The 19,399-nt window shown below is 39.4% G+C and overlaps 1 protein-coding gene across 2 annotated transcripts in view; it reads left to right on the top strand.

Moving 5' to 3' along the window:
• The first annotated feature begins 2,942 nt into the window (after window positions 1–2,942).
• srgap1b (SLIT-ROBO Rho GTPase activating protein 1b) overlaps window positions 2,943–19,399 on the top strand; it is a 37,404-nt gene continuing 20,947 nt past the window's right edge. Inside the window, exons 1-2 of one of the 2 annotated variants that reach the window (XM_084111689.1) lie at window positions 2,943–3,446; window positions 15,861–16,056. In XM_084111689.1, the coding sequence (XP_083967815.1) occupies window positions 3,380–3,446; window positions 15,861–16,056 (263 nt within the window). In that variant the 5' untranslated portion in view covers window positions 2,943–3,379. The remainder of the gene's footprint in view (window positions 3,447–15,860; window positions 16,057–19,399) is intronic. The other variant, XM_084111690.1, reaches the window with a different exon arrangement.

Here is a 19,399-nt window from a genome sequence, read left to right as displayed (position 1 = left end):
TATAAATATGAGTCTTCTATGTGATCGAAGTCTATAATAAATAATCTAAAACGACCCTCTGAAGTCTAAAAATACATTTAAGTGTCCATAAATGCATCGTTAGAGTGAGGGTGTGCTCAGTGATTGGAACAGATATACATTTCCTGTACTTACAGTACGTGTGTGTGTTTGTGTGTCACTAGCCTGTTCCCGACCCTATAGTGATGTCAAATAATTCATTATTGAGCAGATATAAGCCTTCTAATGATGTTAACATTGCATAAGTGTCACATGAGAGACGCTATATCCTCATTTTCGCATACATCACACACACACACACACACACACACACACACACACACACACACACACACACACATACACACTTTATCTTATGTAACCGATGCCATGAACTGTTGATATATGTCAAGCGGTAATGAGATTGTTGTTATACAGGAAGGTCTTGTTTTTTTGGAAGCAAATTATGTTCCCAAGTATTGCAGTAGTTCACTGTAAGAAAACAAAAGTACAAAACAAAAAGTAAGTAACCTGGTTGCGTTAAAAAATTTTAGTTCATTGAAATTAAAAAAATTGAGTTAATACAATGAAGGAGATTGGTTTAATCAACAGAAACACAAAATAGTATGTTATCTAAACCACAGAAATTATTTCATAAAGTTGATTTGACAACATAAAAAATGTTGTGATTGTGGTGGCAAACAATTTTCTATTACTGAATAAGAGACAAACATGTTACAATTGTCTTTAAAAAGATTATTTATTCCCTTGCAAGGAAAGGTCACACTGTAAAAAAATTCTAACCCTCCCAAATCAAAAATTTCAAGTGACCGATAACATCTAAATTTTTCAATTGGCCCAAGTGAAATTCTTGTTGCAATAGTCTGTTAACATTGGCTCAATGAGAAATAATACGTCAGACTAATTGAAAAATTTAGATGTTATCGGTCACTTGAAATTTTTGACTTTGACTTTTTTTTACAGTGCAGCAATCCAGTCATACAAAGTGGCTGCAGAGTGTGACAACGAGAGGAGGGCATCCTTTCTTCTTTATAGTACTGGCTCCCCAAGGTTATTTCTCGAGGCTAAATGAAGATATGTCTCAGCCATAGCTATTGTTTAGATTTGTCTATCATATTATACACTTGAATGGACACCATCTGTCTCGGTCATACATTTAGTCACACATTACTTTTTGTCAAGTCATCATGTTTCTAAGTTTATGAATATAAGAAAATGCAAACATATAGAACATTAAATTTCTTTCACATGATAAATCATGAAAAAATTTTTTTTAATGTGTTTCTAATTCAAGTGCTTAGATTCCATTCAATAATTCTATTGAAATTAACATTATTTTGATGAAAACTACTGCAAGCACACTCTTCTTCTTAAAAAAACTGAAAGATTTATTTATATCAATACCATAAATCAGTATATGTTTCAAGTGTAAAATGCATCATGGTACTATTTGTGGTACTGATTTATGCTGATTGTGTTCTTGACGGGATGATTTCTCTGCAGCACTACATGCTGTCCCGACATGATAATAGATAATACATTTAAATTGATTCAAATAAATAAAAACTTTATTACTTTATTTATTTTAAAACTTTATTTATTTAACCTGATTTTACCCTGTAGAACAATCAAACTAGAAATGTGAGATAAATAATGATAAAACTATCTTTTCTTCAAAGTATACCTAAACACTGTAGTCATTCTCTGTTTGCTCTTTGAACTGACATGAGATCAGTGTCGCAGAATTGGTTCCACCTTCTGGTTTTCTCTTCTCTGTCTCCCCCTGCTGACTCTGCGCAGTGTTATAGTGACCCACAAAGCGAATGGGTCTGTCTGCGGACTGCAAGAGAGGGGCGTAACAGGAAGTGGGCGTGACTTGAAGTGGGCGTAACTTGAAGTCTTGCAGCCTGCAGACAGATTCTATTGGACAAAGCGCCTCTTACATCATTCAGCCACTTCACTTATGTCTAAGTGAAGAATGGGGGAGTCATTGAGAAGCCTTTTCATTGTGTGAATTATTACTGTGTTTTGTAGTTGCACAGTTGCTCCAGCAGAAGTCAGACCGGTGCTTCCCACAGCTACTGCGTGTTTCAATCCACCTTAAAGGTTAAATCCAACCTGATGTAAACCTGGCATCATGCATTTGCACCGCATTATACGTTTGGAAAATTACTCGGTGATTTTCAGAGGGGTGATTCAGAGAAAATTACTCGGTGATTATTTTTTTTAAATAATTGCTGTCAGTAAAATAACTGCTGTCACTTCGAACGTAGGCTACACATTTAGCGCACTCTTGAAATCTAACCTCTGTGATTTCTGAAATGTTTTGAAATGCTGTCGAAACGTAAAGTAAACAAAATAATAATAATAATTCTCTCTCTCTCTCTCTCTCTCTCTATATATATATATATATATATATATATATATATATATAGTTTTACTTCCTTTGGGTGTTCAAGCCTTGTATCTATAGGTATCTATTGACGAAACTAGACCAATTGTGTTTTTTAAACAACAATAAAGTTTTATCAGACTTAATTGCTCCACAGAAATTAATTTTTACTGCAATTTCAACAAATGCCATCTATCAACCCTATGGGTAAGTAAATAGCCTGGTAAATCTAGTCCAGTGATTCTCAATCCAGCATTTTGGATTTCTCCGTTATCTGACACACCCAGTTCAGGTCTTGTAGCATCTACTAATAAGCCGATAATACATATCAGGTGTGTTAAATGAGAGAACCATCCAAAATGTTCAGAACTTGGGAACTCAAGGTCCTGGGCTGGAAACAACTGGATTTGAGGTTTCCTGAAATAGTGTGACTGTCAATTTTATGTGTAGGCAATAGCACGCATGCACACACTCACGCCCCAACCCGCCCACCAATTGACAGTAGCGTGGAGAGCGCGCGCATGAGAAACTCGCACACCTAACGAATTTTTTGCATACACAATCAGATACTCTCACACCTTAGAGTGAGTTTAGATGAGTTACAGTCTCTGTCACCTCTAGACGCGCGTATCTGTTCTGTTATCGCGTGCGCACTCAACCTGTGCGTAATATTGATGCGGCCACTTGCATCTCCAATCGTTCTTGCGCGTCTGGCGATGCGGCTGTAACGACGCGCCCCGTGGTTCACGTTCCACTTTTCAGGGGTCTTTTGTCTGTGCAGGTCTAATAATCATTGATGTGCATGGTTGAATGTCATCGCTTTGCTTTACGGACTACAGTTTCCTGCTGCCGGATCACGCACTGAACCTGTGGTTAGATATGACGCATCGGGCACAGTAGGGACGCGTCTCGGAGAAGCAGAAAGGTTTCAGACAGAAGGGACCAGCGGATCTGGACTACACAGGCGTCATGTCTAACATGATCAAGAGTAAAAAGGAAAAGGAAATCATTACGGAGTATGAGAGCCAAGTGAAAGGTAAGAACACTCGCACCTGACGGGTACCTGGAGACGGTCTTTCATCTGATGCACCTAATACGAACCCTGTGCATGCGTTAACATAATGGCCAAATAAGATTTCATAATGCCTTTCAATTGCGTTATTGCTTCCAATTTAATTTGAATTGTTTTTCAAAATATATTAAACCACTTAATTCTGCTGGAAAATCCATGTTAAGCTGGGGGTTGTGTTTTAAAACATGTTAACCTGGTTTCTAGCATTATTTTGCTGGTTAGAACTAGTAAACCATCTTTGACCAGCTGGTCATCCCTGGTCAAGATGGTGTTGGGAACATACAGGTCAACCAGCTAATGGATAAGCCTAACTAGAAACCAGTTGTCAGCTTTTACCAGCTAAAGGGGGTTGTGAGAGTTTTTTCAACATGGTAACTGATCAACCAAATTATTACCAGCTAGACACCAAAGGTGGTTAATATGATTTTTGAAATATTGTAGCTGCTGGTTGACCAGCTAATAAGAAACCAGCAACCAGCTGTTCATACAAGCTCAATATGGTCCAGATGTGCTTACTGGTCAACCAGTTAGAAACCATCACATGGTGATCAACATGGTTTTTGAACCATGTTAGATGGTTTACTATAGCTAACTAACAGTTAAACACCAGTTACCAGCTGGTCATCCCAGCTCAAGATGGTGGTTACTGGTCAACCAGTTAATGACCAGTTTGGAATAGCCTAACTAGAAACCAGTTGTCAGCTGCTTTTGCCAGCTAAAGGAAGTTGAGAAGGTTGCAACGTGGTCAACCAAATTAGATTGTGGTTAAGATTATTTTTGAAACATGGCCAGCTAAGTGGTTAAGATTATTTTTGAAATTATCATTGAGATTGATGAAGACCTGAGGGTCGAAACGTTGCTTAGCTTAAATAAACTCTTTTGGAGCAGTAATTTTCAGTGTGCGGACTTCACACTTCTTTATTTTGTCTAAGATTATTTTTGAAACATGGCCAGCTAATAAGAAACCAGCAACCAGCTGTTCATACAAGCTCAAGATGGTCCAGATGGTATATAAAATGTGGTTACTGGTCAACCAGCATCTCAAAGTGATCAACATGGTTTTTGAACCATGTTAGATGGTTGAATACCAGCTGAAAAAACTAGCTACCAGTTGGACATCCCAGCTCTAGGTGGCTATTTCACCAGCTTAGACTATCTAGAAACCAGCAACCATGTTCCAAAACAAGCCTAAGGTAGATTTCCAGCATAATTGCGGGAGGTACAACATATACAGGCTGCAAAATCAACATAATAGTATATAAAATGCACCCTGCTTGATTTGTTTGCCCTTACAGCAGGGCGGGCGTTTGTGCACGCGCACTCGTTTAACAGTGTGTAATCGATGAGATGGAAAGAGAGAGAGAGAGAGAGGGGGGGGGCTCCATGGCAACCCGCATGGCAGATCCTGTCTCCAGCGCTCCAACTGTAGTCAGGTGAAGGTGTATGGCTCGTTTAGATCATAAAATGGGAAGATGTTTTAGAAAAAAATCTGGAAAAAGAAGCACCATATTTAAATGTAAGGAGCTGAGTTGCTGTCTCAGCTGCTATTGGCCAATGATGGTGAGAGTGAGGGTGGTCTCTAGGCAACTCAAGGCATGCTGATAGATTGGTGTAGTATCAGGGCCGCTGCGTTTGTGCTCACACTCCCAACATATGGACGTCTCACGGTTGTCAAATGTGTGCTTAGGTACACTCCTTTTTCAACAGGATCTTGCTGCATTGTACATGTTTCCATGGATACTCAACCACCAGTCTGTGTGTGAATGTCCAATGGGGAAGCGATGGGTATCTGGCTCTGTGTGTGCGTGTGTGTGTGTGTGTCAGGGAGCAAGATCAGGGAATCCTCCTGCCGCAGCAGTGCTGTTTAGTATGGACCGCACGTACGGCAGTGTGTGTGGCATACAGTAGTGTGACTGAGGATGGATTGAGACAGATGAGTGATTGATGGTCAGGAGGGACCGCTACTATTCTCATATATACAGACACTTATTTGCAAACATGCTTAATTTTCTTTTAATGATTAAAAAGAGCCATGTTTAAATGCTTGCACTCTAAAAAATGTTGGGTTGTTTTGTTTCAACACGTGTTTGGGTCAAATATGGACAAACCCAAATTAAAATTTTGTACATATTTGACTCAAACATGGGTTGAAACAACCCAGCATTTGTTAGTGTACTATGTGTAAAAACACTGTATGTAATGATGTTTGATTATTGAAGTATGTTTTACAAGATGTTCTACTTCAGAATTTCCCTTCTAATTTAATGTTTCTTTGGAAATAATTGTGAAATTGCCCTACTTTGACAAAAAATGGCGTACAAACAAATTTCACTGTGTATGCTTGTTTGAAATGTTATCCCATTTAAAAAAATAGGTTCTGCAAAAAAAAAAAAAGTCCTGCTAGAGTTTGTCAGCGTCCGCACAGGAAATGGTTTTCTCTCAGGGAGGAAGTTAGAAGGAAAGCGAGGCACATGACCTTGACTGTACCTGCAAATACACACACACACACACACACACACACACACACACACACACACACAAACTGAACTACACAATTATGGTGATTCAAAGCGAGTCAGTTTAATGTGGAAAACATTGGTGTGTGTGTATGTGTGTGCGTATGTGTGTGTGTGTGTGTGTGTGCACGTGTGCGCATTACACAAAAATATTTTTGCTTCATCAGCAAGAAACGACGCTCGAGCGAGTGGCTTTTTCTGTCCTGTTGGGAGCTTGTGTTGTACAAAAGCTTTACACATGAATGCGACCAGAAACACTACTGTAAACCCCACCCTCATATCGTCCACCGATAGCTATAGCATGTGTGTGCATGTGCACAGTGTGTTCTCATGCAAGGCTCAAAGAAAACGCACAAAGATGGGGAAAACAAATTGATGTCTTACAGTGTGACATTGCCATAATGTTTTATTCTGTTATTCTCATGAGATTTGATGTCGGGTTGCACTTCTGGCTTCCGTCCAGTCCAGTCCAGTCCAGCCACAAACACACACATACACACACATACACCTCATCGTCGGAGGCCGCAGACTGACTCACTGGTGTACTTCCTCTGCCTAGAAAGACTGTATGAATCAGATTTATTGCGGCTCAGGGGATCCAATCCGCTACAAGACATTTCATATGTTAGTTTAGAGTCCCACAGACGGAGCCATCAGAGTCCAAACATCTCTTTAATAAATGTTCAGAGGGAATGCAAAGTGACATACAACGGTTTGTACAGATGAAAGAAGCATTTTTAGCAGGTTTGTTCTGTATTATATTTCCGATTTTTCAGAAATTCACTATCCATTCACAGAAACACTACCAACTCTTTTTTTTTTTTTGGCGCCCACATCTTCTTTTGTGTGTCGCTACGTCACATTTTAAATTATGAAATTTTGCATTTTACAGTATGAAATCATGGGAAATGTTCTGCTCCTTTAACCCATGTATTATTTTCGAATTGGGTATGATTTTTATGTTGCTGGTCAAATTGACCCTTATTGGATCCAATCCAGTCCAATACACGGAGATTGATGGGTCTATTAATACAATCTGTTGTCTTTAGCCATCTTTGTTGCTACATATGCCAACGGTGACAGTTCAAAAATGGGGAAAAAGCACTTCTTGTGTTTTCCCCCCTGAAGTTTACATGCCTGTAACTCAAAAAGTTTCAAATATCCTTTAAGATTTTGGTTCTTAACAAACTTTTCTTTCGGTGTCATAATTTTTAAGCCCCAATATGGTGCATTTCCAGAGATAGAGGGATTTCAATGTGGCTCCATGAGTAAACTGTTAAATTGTACACATTTTCAGGGGTCAAAGGCCCTGTTTACACCTGGAATTAAGATGCGTTTGGTCGATCAGATCACAGGTGTAAACATGGTCTAAAACTTTTTGAGCTTGTCCACTTTCGACCACTTCCAAGGCAAAAGAGTGCTTGTTTTTTCCATTTATTTTTTGTAAAAATTATATAGGGTCGCTAACGACCCGAGGTGTGTTACATTGTAAGTATATTTTTTTCTGCACAACAATAATTGAATCATTGATGACTGAACTAGCAAGTGCAATTCACCTTTATTCAACAAGGTGGAAATGTCTGATACACAATGATGAAGTGATTTTCACTCATGGTTAACGCAGGCAGAAAACAAAAGAATAGGAAGCATCATCAGCAAAACTTGAAATGGCTCAGAGCAAGTACTGAACGCAATCAAATATTAGTGTCACTGTCCCTTGATGCTGGATCTGTTAAAGAAGCTGTCAGCGATCAAAATAATGATTTTGAAAATGTTTAAAACGATTGTTTTGAGAATATATTTGAGATGGTGAATATGAGCCGGATGCTGAATGTACTGGGAAATGAGCTCTGACGAGGACAGCAATGATGATATAAAACATCTGCTCAAACTGAACCCTTCCAAGCACAGAAAGGGAAAAAAATATGCTTTATTTTATGGTTCTGTAATTGTTACTCTAATATCAGGAGAGTTTTATATTATCGTGACAGGTAGAGATCTATCGGTGTTGGATATAGATCCGGGTCGCTAAAGACCCAAATATGTAATAATGATCGGCGAAACATTCATGCGTTTAAGGGTTAATAGTAGGTGTAAACAAAGCCAAACATGGGTCACATTGCAAACACTTAGTTTGCAAAAAGCTGTACATTCCAATTAGTAGCATGTCCAAATACACAGTATTCATAAAACAGTAGGTAAAACATAAAACATTCATAAAAACCCCTCGGATGATGTATTGCTTCTGCCCAGACTTTAAAGTGTGCTTCTGATGACATTTGTTGAGGGATCATCATATTTGTGAACGTTGAAAAAAGCAACAAGACTGACGTCTACTGTAGGTCACATGACAATTTCAACATGATGTAGTATGTCCTGATTTTTTTTATACTACACAAATACAGAACATACATTATTAATGGTCGAGAAGTGCAGTCTTCATCAAATGGAGTATGCGATTTCAGACGCAGCCTATGAAACGTACTCATTTAAATGTGCATGTGGTATTGTAATACAAGTAAGGTGATGGCAAATGCTGAGAGGTGGACAAGGACCAGATGTCCACTACGTGTGTACACTTTTATAGTGAGTTGTGTGTGTAGTATCGTCCCATTCTCATGTACCCATCTCAGCCCTTGTAATGTTTCAAAATAATGATTGGAAACCACATATGGTTTCCTCACTTCCTCTGTTTAAAAATAGACAGTGAACAAATAGCTAATTTGGTCAAAACTGAATTCTTTGTATCAGAGTCGAGACCAGACAGATTTTCCAGCCACCCACTGCATGTATTTATAATAGGAGCCTTGTACGTCTCATTAATCAAGTATAGATATCGATCCAGTAATCTATTTAAGACCATGGCGGAGAGGACCACATATACTGCAGTACTTACACTAAGAATTGTGGGTTTTGAAGCCTGTCTTTGCCTTTACTCTTGGGTTTAAAGCTGAAAGTTTATTTAGCAAGGCTTGGTTTACAGATTATCTCGAGTCTTATTTCCGTTTAAAACAACTGAGATGTGCTAATGGAGCTTAATCAGGACTCAGGGTAGACATATTCAAAATCATGAGAATAAAATATTTAGTTTGAAAGATGTTTTGCCTGTCTAGCCCTCATAACCTAATTTTCATTTGTGTTGAATGAAATATTGTGTGACTACGGTCAATTACATTAAGTCTGGTGTGGAGTTGAGTCATTGTCTGTCTGTTTAGTCCTTACACGTACACTTCAGCTGTTTGTATCTCCTGACCTTGGATCCGTATGTGCTTGATTACATTTGTTGTGTCTTGTGCCTCACCTAATCTTGACTTCTCCTTGACACTTTTTATGTAAAAACATTCATTCCATCTGTGTGTAAATATATGTGTACAGGTTTGGCTATATTTGTGAGGGCCAAATGTCCCGACTTATATAGTAAAATATTATGACAACTGACTAGTGAGGACATTTTACTGGTCCACACTAGTAAAAAAGTTTTAGAAAATCCAGTTTTTATTTAAACCCAGTGTTTTGCAAAAGTTTCTGTGATAGGTAGGTTTTGGTAGGGGTAGTTGGGTTAGGCCACAGAAAATATCAGTAACCTGATATAACATCAATGGAAGTCTGTATATATATATATATTATATTATATATACACACACAGAGAGACATGTAATATATATATAAATAAATATAATAATATATACATTACACACACATATATATTATGTAAACAAAAAGTTTTATATTAGATGTGATTAATCAACACTAATTAATATATATATATATATATTATTATTATTAGACAGCACTATTTGCTAAGGGCTGTCCGGTCCCTGTTCGACTGGAGCAGGAGCTTGGCTCGCATTGCCGGCAGTAAGTCAGACTTGTTCCCGGTGCATGTTGGCTGCCCTTTGTCACCGGATCTGTTCATAATTTTTATGGACATAATTTCTAGGCATAGCCAGGGGCTGGAGGGTGTCCGGTTTGGGGACCACACAATTTCGTCACGGCTTTTTGCGGATGATGTTGTCATGTTGGCCCCATCAGACCAGGACCTTCAGCATGCACTGGGACGGTTTGTAGCCGAGTGTGAAGCGGCTGGGGTGAGAATCAGCACGTCCAAGGCCATGGTTCTCAGTCGGAAAAGGGTGGCTTGCCCACTTCAGGTTGGTGGAGAGTTCCTGCCTCAATTGGAGGAGTTCAAGTATCTTGGGGTCTTGTTCACGAGTGAGGGAAGGATGGAATGGGAGATTGACAGTCGGACCGGTCTGTCGTGGTGAAGAAGGAGCTGAGCTGAAAGGTGAAGCTCTCGATTTACCGGTCGATCTACGTTCCTACTGTCACCTATGGTCATGAGCTGTGGGTCTTCCCAGATCCCGGATACAGGCGGCCGAAATGAGCTTTCTCCGCAGGATGGCGGGGCGCTCCCTTAGAGATAGGGTGAGGAGCTCGGTCACTCGAGAGGAGCTCAGAGTAGAGCCGCTGCTCCTCCACATCGAGAAGGGCCAGCTGAGGTGGCTCGAGCATCTGGTCCGGATGCCTTCTGGACGCCTTCCCGGGGAGGATGCCGGGAGGGATGTCTCCCGGCTGGCCTGGGAACACATCGATGTCCCCCCGGAAGAACTGGAGGAAGTGTCTAGGGAGAGGGAAGTCTGGGCATCTCTGCTAAGACTGCTGCCCCCGCGACCTGGCCATAGATAAGCAGAAGAAGATGGATGGATGGATGGATGGATATATATATATATATATAATTCACGAGTACACTAGCAGGCGATGTCTCAAAAAGTCGATTTGTTTTTTTAACTGCATTTACATTCCTGCAGAAAAATTTAGATATTTTGATACAGAATGATTCTCAAGACTTTTAAGCAAAGACTCGGCAATGCTTATGAGTTTTTTAGACTGAGAGGAGAGGGAGCGAAAAGTAGAGGCTAAAGGAAAAAGCTTAAGAAGTAAATTTGCTTTAGATAAATAGAAGAGAGGATGAGATGCAGATTAGAAGTCTAAGCAGAAATGTAAAATAATTGGGAAGTGGCAGAATAGCGTTCAGCATGGTGACGTATGTGGTTTTTTAGGGAATAAAATTTGAGTTCCCTTTCTTCCTCATAAATAGGATATTTTTATTTTTGTGAAGGGCATACATGTGTATTTTGGTGCTACTGTGGTTTGAGTTCCCATTTTTATGCATCATGTGAATATGTGCAGTGCTGCTGTACAGCATGCCTGCGCACTCCTCACGCTCTCAGGTTGCCGAGCAGAAGCCTTGTTGCCATGGAAACAGTCTGGGTCGGGCGCATGCCGCAGGGTATCAGACATTCTCACCGCGGTCACAAGTTCAAAGGTCAAATATGAGATAGACAGTGACTTGTGAAGACAAAATTGGGAAAAAATTATAAATGGCGATTATTTTTATAGTAGTGAGTGGAACAAAGTGTGCACGCTACACTTGTTTGCCAGCAAGTTTGTTATAGTTACATTTTTCATCTTTCTAAATGTCCATATCCACATCCTCGCAAACACAGCATGATGGGAATGTTATGTATTTCCGCTCCATCCATATGGACAAACAATGCTTTTATATTGTTTTAATTAACATTGTCTGCCTGTTTTGTGGTTCAAAGGCTTGTGGAAATGAGTCACTGTCTATTTATTTGTAGTTTTGATGCCATTTCAATTCACTTCCAGTTCTGCAGTTGTTTCAAGCTGGTTTTTGCTAGTCAGCTGTTGGTAACTGGTTGGAAACCTGCATAGACACTCTGAATGCACATTGTCCAGATGACAGATGAGCATGGCATCAACATGAGTGCAGGCAGGGGATGTGAGGATGCGCTCCGTTGCAGTCGGATGTTTTCTCCTGTCAGATGTTCTTGAGAACAGCATTGTCGGCAACTGCTGGACTAGTAAAAGACTGCATGCAATTTTCCAATATTTGGCCATTTTAACATTAGGATCTCTGCTCACATGGCAGGTTAATAGGTTATACACACACATATACAGTATGTATATATGTATATGTGTATATATATGCATATGTGTATGTGTGTATATGTGTGTGTGTATATATATGCATATGTGTATGTGTGTATATGTGTGTGTGTGTGTATATATATATATATATATTGTGATCCTAACATTAAGAATACATGGATGAATTTTATTTTTTTAACGAAGTTCCAGTCGGATCGCGTCAGTAAGACCGTTTGTTCACTTCATGTTTCTGCGGATTGATTTTATATAAGACAATTTGACGCAGGTTTTTCAGAGAGACTGAAAATAAAAGATGATGCAGTGCCAACTTATATTTGACAGTAATGTATATTCAGTAGTGTATACACGTACATATACAGTAAATTAGAAGAATATACATTACTGTCAAATCTAAGTTGGCACTGCATCATCTTTTATTTTCAGTCTCTCTGAAAAACCTGCGTCAAATTGTCTTATATAAAATCAATCCGCAGAAACATGAAGTGAACAAACGGTCTTACTGACGCGATCCGACTGGAACTTCGTTAAAAAAATAAAATTCATCCACGTATTCTTAATGTTAGGATCACAATAATGGCAATGCAAAGACTGTGTTTTTCCACAACTTGGCAATGCAAAACGTCTCAGAGGCATCTCTATCCTGTGTTTGCGTCTGTACTACATGACATGCGTGAATCGGTGGGCGGGGCTAAAGAGGCAATGATGTACAAGTAGGCGTTGATCTTTTGTCTCAATATTGTTGAGGTTTGTCTTTTGTCACACTATGATGTAATGATGTGACAAAATCCGAAAACGAGTTGTTTTCTTGCTTGGTTTTAATAAAAGCTGTTTTTGGGCTAACGAGGAAGTCTTGAGTTCTGAAACTCGCTGGATATTTTTTTTTATAATACATTGACTTAAATGACAAAAGAAAAGAAAATTTGATTTCTCAATTCATAACCCCTTTAAGGTTCTGTATAGAACCAGTGTAGTTGTCGTTGCATGTCAATGCAAAAAAGTGCACACTTTAGCTTAAAGGAAAAATACACATGCATCACTCGCACCAGGCAGTGGCATTTCATTTACCACATTTATTTTTATGAATCACCTCTGATTCTCTTCTGGATTACAGGCATGTCTTATATTGTATCAAAAGAGTCACCTTGCTCACCATGCCACCATCACTGATGCAGAACACGCAAACACACACACACACACACACACACACACACACACACACACACACGTCTCCGATTCTCACAGTCCCTCCCACCCTCCTACACACACACACCCACACAAAGCTCACGCCAAGCCTGCTGTCTCATCTGTTATTTCGAGCCGGAGAGGCAGTGTGACATTAAACAGTTGGTCTGTGGAGAGGGAAAGAGAGGGGGAAAAGTGTGAGGGAGAAGAAAAGTAGGGAGAGAGCAGGCTGGTGAAGGGGAACAAGGGAGTGTTGTTATTATTAAAAGCAGTTATTAAAGAAATAGTTTGTCTGAAAATGAAAATTCTGTCATTATTTACTCATCCTTATGGGATTCAAGATAGGGGGTACAAAATGTAAGAATCAACCATTTAAAAAGACACAGCGGCCTGAATATTTCGGGAGGATTGTCCTAGGGGGAATTTTGGGGTGGTTATGGCCCTGTTTCAAAACCGTATGGCTGTCTTACACTTTCCAAGCAATTACAGTTAACAGGCACTGAATATTTTTAAGCTTCAAAAAGGATGCAAAAACAGTCCAAATGGTCCATATGACGTATTCGCTTATATTACAGGTCATACGATAGCTTTGTCTGAGCAACATACAGTACCCGAATTTAAAACCTAAGTCACTGAAAATCTGTCCTTCTTCCTGGACATTTTTTAGAATTTCTGGGTGCAGGAGGGAAGATACTGAAATGTGTGCGGGGAGCGGGAGTACGGTGCCCCTGCAGGAAAAAAATATGAGATGGAGGAAAAATTATTTGTCAATGCTTTTGCGTTCTCTTGCAAATGTATTCCGTTCCCCCAATAAACTATTGTTTCCTCGGAAAACTTTTGCGTTCCTCGAGAAACTTTGTGTTCACTCGCAGAGAGCTCAAAAGGATTTGCTAGCGAACGCAAGTTTCTCGGGGGAATGCAAAACATTTGCGAGAGAACTCAAAAGTGACTTATTATTTTTCCTCCCATCTCATTATTTTTCTCTTTAGGGGCTCCGTACGGGAGAAAGAAATGACTTGTGGGCTCCCGCAAAATATAATTATCTAATAATAACAGCATGCAGAAGTCTATCACTGAAGTGTAGTGTGGGAGGGAACAGGACAAAACGTGAAAGTTTCAGGCGGGAGTGGGATAAAATCTAACATATTTTTGGCGGAAGCGGACGGGAGTGGTACATAATCTTGCAGGATTGAAAAATCCATCCCAGGCAGATGTAATAGATGTAATCATCCCATGAAGATGTCTTACTCAACCAGCTCTGAGCGGTATTCGAACCGGGGTCCCAGGTGTAGAAAGTTGGCTTGCTAACAAGTACGCTAAAGACCGCAGCGTCTAGTATCAGTCGCTGGTGCGCTTCTTGAGATCAGGGGAGTGAGGTTTACACACACAGCTCTTACTGGCCTACGTCCGTTACACTCAACCCCTAAACCTCACTCCCATCCGGGTCACGGCACCAAATGTAACCGGTCCTATTCTACTCGCTCCGAGCAGCTCTAGCGATGAGGCTAAAGACCGCAGTAGCGTCAGTCGCTAGAGGCCCTGTCCCAAATGGCACACTTCATATGCACTTTCGGTTTTGTGGACTTACAATGGCTGCCCGTGTCCGTTAAGTCCATGAGATCGTGGGGTGTCCTATTTGTCATTTTAGGTTTCGGAAGGGTTCTCGCGAGCCTCTTGAGGCCAGGGGAGTGAGGTTTACACGCACAGCTCTTACTGGCTTACGACTGTTACACAGGCCTCTAATGAGAGAAATAGTGATAGTCTGAATCGTTCTCATGAGTCTATGAAACTTTTCAATTAATAGATTGATCTGGTTCACAACACAAGAATGATTCATTCTCAAATCTGACTCGTGATCTTAGATTATCAGTACATAAATGCTTAAATTTCAGACTATTCCTCACACAAAGCTGTCGTGTGTCTTCAGAACAGGGTTATTGTCATTAACTAAATTAACTAATTTTTCTAATGAAAATGAGAAATGGTTTAAGATAAAGCACTAAAAGAACTGAAAGAGACTAAAAGAAACACTAGAAATATTTTAAAAAACTAATAAAAATGTCAAAAGTACATAACAAAATCAAAACATGAAAATAAAGATTAAAGCTAATTCAAAATAATAAGTACTTTAATAGTATGTAAGTAATACAAAAATAACACCGTTTCAGAAGAATTAGATTAGAACTTTTATGATACATTTGCTTCTGTTTTGAAATGAGTCGAAACAAGTCACTATCCTCTGCCTTTTTATGGAAAAGAGCAATGGGTTTGGAAGGACATGAGGCAGGTCTTTAATTCCGAGTGAACTATTCCTTTAAGGAAAAGGAGGAGTTTGAGGAGAAGTGGAGATGAGAACTAGGATGGAGAATACTGAATACCTCCTCCCCAATAAACACACACGCTAATCCTCATGGGATACTCCACTCCACTACCTGTTGTCTTGGCAACGGCAGTGAGTGTGATAACCAGTGTGTTGTTAAGGAAGAATCCAGACCGCCTTGTTAGGAGGAAAACCTCTGGTTCAGAGAGCACAACTTCACCCATCAGTGCCCACATTGTGTTCAAGTCACTCTCGAACGTGTCATGTGATGTCAGTTACACTGCAGCTGTCATTAAGTATGAAACACTGTCATTTTAAAAGGCCGTTGTTAATTAGCTAACATCATTTTGTCTGTGTGTGTGTGTGTGTGTGTGTGTGTTTGAGCAGAGATACGGTCTCAGTTAGTGGAGCAGCAGAAATGTCTGGAGCAGCAGACGGACATGCGGGTTCAGCTCCTCCAGGACCTGCAGGATTTCTTCAGGAAGAAAGCCGAGATCGAGAGCGAATATTCACGCAACTTGGAGAAGCTCGCCGAACGCTTCATGGCCAAAACCCGCAGCACCAAGGACCACCAACAATACAAGTGAGTGGAGATTGTGTGTGTGTGTGTGTGTCACGCTGGAAATGCACATAAATGATTAAAGATTCGTTTTCTTGAGCCGGATCAGTGGCGAATCATTTTCGTTCAGGTGCCTTTCGATCACCTTCAAATGATTTCTCCCTCCCCGTTTTGTTTGACTGTGGTTTGTGGTGGATTAGGGCGACGTCTGGAATATTTTACCCATGATGCTCCGCAGCTTCATGCTTGAAAAATCAGAGATGGCAGAGGAGAGGCGATTGCTGTGTCTGCTGTAGTTATTGTTTGTGTGTGTGTGTGTGTGTGTGTGTGTGTGTGTGTGTGTGTGTACAGGCATCTGTGTATTTGCTGTCTCATTAATGCAGATAACATTCTGCTGGGAAAATAGAGTGATGAGGGATGGGTGAGAAAGAGAGAGAGAGAGTTTCACAGTTTCTCTTCTGTTGCATTTCCCCCCCTTCGTGCTGGGCACTGTTAGTGTCCTGGTCCTCATGGGGCTGTCCCATCAGATGCCTGCTGAGCTTTGTGATTAGTCTCTGGCTGCTGAAGACATTCGCCACTTTGGTCCAAAATGGCTTCCCATTGTCTTTTCGCTACAGCCATTACTAATATAGAAGATCAAGTGTGTGAAACAAAATGGCGTCTTTTACCTCACCTCGGCAGGTGGTTAAGCCATCCTCACTCTCCAAAATAAATGAGCAATTTGCACAGACAAAAATGCTATGTGATTTTAAACGTAGTTATACATACAGTACATACTACCGTTCAAAAGTTTAGGGTCAGTAAGATTGATTTTATTTGAAGAAATAATTAATAATAATTAATTTAGTGTGCCTTAAAGGGTTAGTTCACCCAAAAATGAAAATTCTGTCAGTAATTACTCACCCTCATGTTGTTCCAACCCTGTAAGACCTTCGTTCATCTTCGGAACACAAATTAAGATATTTTTGATTAAATCTGACACTTCTCCATAGGCTTCTAAAGACGTTATAACTTGCTGGTCCAGAAAATGTATTAAAGACATCGTTAATATAGTCCAAGTGACTACAGTGGCTCAATCTTAAGTTTATAAAGCGACGAGAATACTTTGTGCGCAAAAAAAATAAAAAAAATAACGACTTTATTCCACTTTTCATTTCCTTCTTTCTGGGCCTCGAGTTATTTCACATAGTGTTTTAGCGCAGCGCGTCTGTGTTGTACGTCACACGCATCACACACATGACCAGCGTCGGCCAATAGTGAGCCTACGTGTGACGTACAACACAGACGCGCTGCACAGTTATACTACGTGAAAAAACTCAAGGCCCAGAGAGAAGGAAATGAAAAGTGGAATAAAGTCGTTATTTTTTTATTTTTTTTTGCGCACAAAAAATATTCTCGACGCTTTATAAACTTAAGGTTGAGCCACTGTAGTCACTTGGACTATATTAACGATGTCTTTAATAAATTTTCTGGGCCAGCAAGTTATAACGTCTTTAGAAGCCTATGGAGGAGTGATCCAGCTCTCAGATTTAATCAAAAATATCTTAATTTGTGTTCCGAAGATGAACGAAGGTCTTACGGGGTTGGAACAACATGAGGGTGAGTAATTACTGACAGAATTTTCATTTTTGGGTGAACTAACCCTTTAAGAGTTTATTATTCAGTTTGTGAACTCATGCATCAAATATATTATGGGAAAATTTGATGTTAAAATTTTGAGATTCAGAGCAATAGCTGGTCATCAGTGGCTTGTACAGTATGTTGATATATTCACTTGGTCATTCATAATGAAGATTTTATGATAACTCTATTTGGTGTTCAGCTGCAGCTCATTTACATGGATTTTAAGGGTTGTGGTACATTTGCTTAACACCCTGATTCCTGGAAAGAATGATCCTACCAAGGGCAAACTAGTCTATTCAGTTAATTGCAGCTGAAATATTCACCGAAGCCTAAGCATTTCAGTGAATAAATTCGGATAATAAATAAGAAATGGTTCATTAGTGGATTTGGATGACTGCTTGAAAAAAGCCACAGAGCAGCACTCACAAAAACAGCACGTACAGCAAACCTCCGGGCCACCCAGAGAGTCTTGCAGCAGAAATGAACAAATTCACTTTAAATATCACCAAGAGCTTGTGATTCAAGAGCTTGATATAATATTTTAATATGTAGTACAGTAGGTCACTTAATATATGAATCTGTTCTATTACTGAATAAATGTAGGTAATACAATCACTCTTTTCAAGCAAAACATTTCAGAAAAAGTTTAATTTTAGAAAACTGCTTGTGTCAAAATCTTAAATGTAATAAATCACGTAAAACTTTTATTGGAAAATTAAACAACATTTTCTTGAACTTTGATAATTGACTTAATTTATTTAACAACTGAGAAGAAATTACGTTGTAGAAACTACCTTTTAACTACATATAAAAATCACCAGTCAAGTTCATGATTCTCTATGCTTGTGAGTGTCAGTTATGTATTATGTACGTTATGGTCTCTGACAGACAGCATGTTGAAGCCGCTCAGGCCGTCATTTTCTCCCTCTTCTCGGAAAGCGATGATATATTTAAAACATCCGTTAGTGTGGGTTTTCCAGGAAATGCGTGACTCGCTAGACCTCTGCTTCTCGTATATACTACCTCGTATTGTGCATGTTATTTTTTTGACAGACATTGATGCCGTGATATTCAAATGATTCAGAGTTTAAAACAGATGGATCGTAAGGTAATAATTATTTATTCAGTGAAGTGATTGATGTCCATGAGTGTGTTATGTCTATGATTTTAGTTCTAATATTCCAACCAACAGCCAGCCTAAGTTTTTGACAGACACGATAACATGCGTGAGGGGTGATGTTTGATTTTTGGGTAATTATTAAACCTCTGGAGATGATCAAAATGCCTTTTTTGCGTAGTTCATTATACTTACTTTACGGAAAGAAGTTTATTTCGTGGCTGAAATAAATTACATATAACTCAGAGACTGACATGTTTGGCAATGTAACATTCAGATGCAATGATTCTGATGAAAATTCATTGACTTTTGAAAATAAAGTACATTTTTTACCGTGAAAGGAGTGGTTTTGATGCACAAAGTTGTTTTTATTGTCTCTTATAACAAAAATTCTTTATTTAAAGGGATACTCCACTTTTTTTGGAAATAGGCTCATTTTACAACTCCCCCAGAGTTAAACAGTTGAGTTTTACCGTTTTCGAATCCATTCAGCCGATCTCCGGGTCTGGCGGTACCACTTTTAGCATAGCTTAGCATAGATCATTGAATCGGACAGGACCATTAGCATCTCTCTAAAAAAAATGACCAAAAAGTTTCGATATTTTTCCTATTTAAAACTTGACTCTT

The sequence above is a fragment of the Abramis brama genome (assembly GCF_963993115.1).
Source record: "Abramis brama genome assembly, chromosome: 4".
In the NCBI taxonomy this organism is placed as follows: Eukaryota; Metazoa; Chordata; class Actinopteri; order Cypriniformes; family Leuciscidae; genus Abramis; species Abramis brama.
The sequence above is the reverse complement of the archived record's forward strand: the minus strand, read 5'-3'. Positions and strand labels throughout refer to the sequence as shown.